The 3,203-nt window shown below is 34.2% G+C and overlaps 1 protein-coding gene across 1 annotated transcript in view; it reads left to right on the top strand.

The window, feature by feature from the left end:
• The window catches only part of LOC107676615 (uncharacterized), a 16,332-nt gene extending 14,865 nt beyond the window's left edge, over window positions 1-1,467 (top strand). Inside the window, exon 7 of the mRNA XM_016471198.1 lies at window positions 359-1,467. Within this exon, the coding sequence (XP_016326684.1) occupies window positions 359-1,048 (690 nt within the window). The 3' untranslated portion in view covers window positions 1,049-1,467. The remainder of the gene's footprint in view (window positions 1-358) is intronic.
• Window positions 1,468-3,203: the final 1,736 nt, after the last annotated feature.

The raw sequence follows: 3,203 nt of genomic DNA, 5'->3' as shown, positions 1-3,203 counted from the left end.
ATCATGTGACACTGAAGACTGGAGTAATGATGCTGAAAATTCAGCTTTGCATCACAGGAATAAATTTAAAAAAGAAAAAAATGTAATTGTAATAATATTTCACAATAATACTGTAATATGCAGCCTGCAGCCTTGGTGAGCATAAATGACTTAAAAAACATAAAAAAAACGTAAGTATTCAAAACTTTTATCTTTTGAAAAAAATGTAATTGTAATAATATTTCACAATAATACTGTAATCAAATAAATGCAGCCTTGGTGAGCATAAATGACTTAAAAAACATAAAAAAAACGTAAGTATTCAAAACCAGTCATTTTTATCTTTTCTTTGAAGGCTAAATAATGTCATTTTTTTCAGGTTACGGTTACCGGAAAGATTTTAGACGTTCAGCCTGCAATCAGCATTCTGCAGAATGAAGAAGGGATACATTATTCTCATTATATTCTGTATGATACCACTGCAAAAGTTCACTTGAGTTTAGCAGAGAAATTTATTGTAACTGTCAATCAGTGGTATATATTTAAAAGTCTTTCCATCTGTGACTTTGGCAAGGGAAATGTGCTTTGTTCAACCGAACTCACAACACTGGAGTCATTTACTCCTTTAGCAGACAATCTACAGGAGTCTGAAGAGACCATCATCTCAGGGAAGGTCACTGAGGCATTATTGACCTTTGAATATATTTGTTCATGCGGTGCCACGCTCTCTTTCTCAAATGCCAAGTTGTTCCGTATTAAATGCAACAAGTGCAGAAAAAGCTGCAGGTGTGAAAATGTTCAAAACAGAGCCAAGGCCAATGTTACCATCAAACAGCCCAATGGAACAGACCAGAGAGTGGTGTTAAATGATGCACTGCTGCACTCCATTTTCAACTTTAAGAGAGAGGGATACTGTGACAGTCAGCAGCTAGAGGACCATCTGCTGAGAGCTGAAAGAATGACTGTTGTCTGTGTGGATGATGAGCCTCGGCGTGTGCAAATAGAAGCAGTGGAAAAAGCAAAGGATGTGGCAAAAAAATCATTTTTTTCTAGATGCTGTGTCATTTGAAGGCTTTTTCCTTAAAGGGTTAGTTTGTTCCAAACCCATTAGAAATGAGTTTGTCTTTGGAACACAAATTAAGATATTTTAATGACACCTGAGGGATTTCTGTCTATCAATTTAAAGACTATTCACCCACAACTCTGACGCTCTGAATGTTCATAAAAAGAACAACTAATAAATCCATATGAATTAAGCAGTTTAATCCAAGTCTTCTGAAAAGACATGATCACTTTATATGATGAACAGCTTTAATTTTGGCTTTTATTCACATGAAAATTGATCAGCAATCAAACAGAAGTTCATGCCTGCTTGTCGTGCAAGAACAAACCTCATTGGTTCTCGTTAAAGGGCAAATTATTATTTTTTCCCTTGATATTGTAATATTGATCATTAATGTAATTGCATTCATTGCATAAAAGGCCATTGAATTCCTACACTCAACAGAAATGTGTAACATGAAATGTCGTTGTAATGCTCAACGCTGCAAAAAACAATGTGTAAAAAGAAATCTGATGCAGCATGTAATGCTGCAAATTGACACTTCATTAATTTTCACTTTAATTGTGAAAGCCATAACAGATTTAGTTTAATTGTGCGTGGGGGATTTTACTCCCTTATGTTGAATTTGTGGCACATTTGTGTTCATTTTGATGGTATTTTTGCCCTAAGCCCTTGTTAATTTCCAACCCTGGATGGTATTTGCTTTTGTCGATCCCATCCATTTGCATTATTCCAATTTACTTTTAGTGCTGTCAGTCGTTTTAAAAAATTAACAAATTAATCGCTATTTTTTTCTGTACTTTATTAGCGATTAATCACATTAATATATTTATATTGTCATAATTTCACATTGAATCTCAAAATTAATATAGAGGGAACATAAAGATGGTATATTTTGAATATTTGTGTTTAATAGCATATTTTTTTTACTATTAATGTTCTATTAATGAATGCCAGTATCATCGATACCAATACTGCTACTGATGTGTCTATTAAATGTATTTTTCCTTCAATTTTAGCCATTAAACATTACAGTATAATTGAAAGCCATTATTTGTAACATTTCATAGGCTTCGAAAAATATAACAACTTTGAATTTAAGTGAACTTAAAACAATCTTCACATAAACTGTAAATTATTTATGTATAAACTATTAATTGAATATAGATTAATCTATATTCAATTTATATCTAACCTATATTCAATTCATAAACTATAAATTGAATATTGATTAATTGTAGTTCTTTCCCTCACTAAAGCCTTTAAGTACGCAGTATTGTACCTTTTCCTTTTGTCCAGTTTTTACATTTTAAAATAATGCACTAATGCAAAACGTTTTCATTTCACTTGTTCACAAAAACATGTTCAACACAGAAGATATAGAGTATATGCAAGTCATTGTATATATGGATAGAATTTGAATAATGAATTAATAATTAATTATGCATTTTCTGTAATAAATATTTAATCAATCTTCTATCCATTGACTTGGCAAAATGCATACAGTATATTACAACTCTATAAACATTTCTACAGCTGTTTCTCATTCATTAATGTTCAGTATTGGTTATTATTTCCTTCACTTTTTTTCTTTCCCGTTTATGTATGTTGTATAAGTTTACTGCATATGCCTGTAGCAATTTAGAAATTTGATTTGACAAACAAGAAACAGAAAAAAATAAATAAATAAAATATCATATTATCATTGTAATTTCTTTCTTTTATATATTCATAAGTTTAACCTTGATAGCTTTATTACAGACCAAGGCTTCAGTCAGTATGTTGGCATGTTGTCACGGTAACCCTCAGGGTCAAATGAAACGTCTCGGTTACTTGTGTAACCCTCGTTCCCTGAAGGAGGGAACGGAGACGTTACGTCAGTCGTGACTGACGAATTGGGATCTCGCCCGAGAGCCCAATCACCTTCGAGTGTAAACTAAACAAGCCAATGACAGTTGGCGTGCGTGTTTCGCCACGCGCACCCCGCCCCGCAGCGCGGGTATAAAAGGAGAGCGCGTGCAAACGCACATCAGTTTTTCGCTGAGGAGCCGAGACTACGTGCCCCGGCCGTACAGCGGTGGTACAGCAACTGTGGCGACGGGACGTAACGTCTCCGTTCCCTCCTTCAGGGAATGAGGGTTACACAAGTAACCGAGACGTT

This window comes from Sinocyclocheilus anshuiensis, unplaced genomic scaffold (assembly GCF_001515605.1).
Source record: "Sinocyclocheilus anshuiensis isolate Anshui unplaced genomic scaffold, SAMN03320099.WGS_v1.1 scaffold296, whole genome shotgun sequence".
Classification (NCBI taxonomy): Eukaryota; Metazoa; Chordata; class Actinopteri; order Cypriniformes; family Cyprinidae; genus Sinocyclocheilus; species Sinocyclocheilus anshuiensis.
Note: the sequence above shows the minus strand (reverse complement) of the source record. Positions and strands in the feature narration are given on the sequence as shown.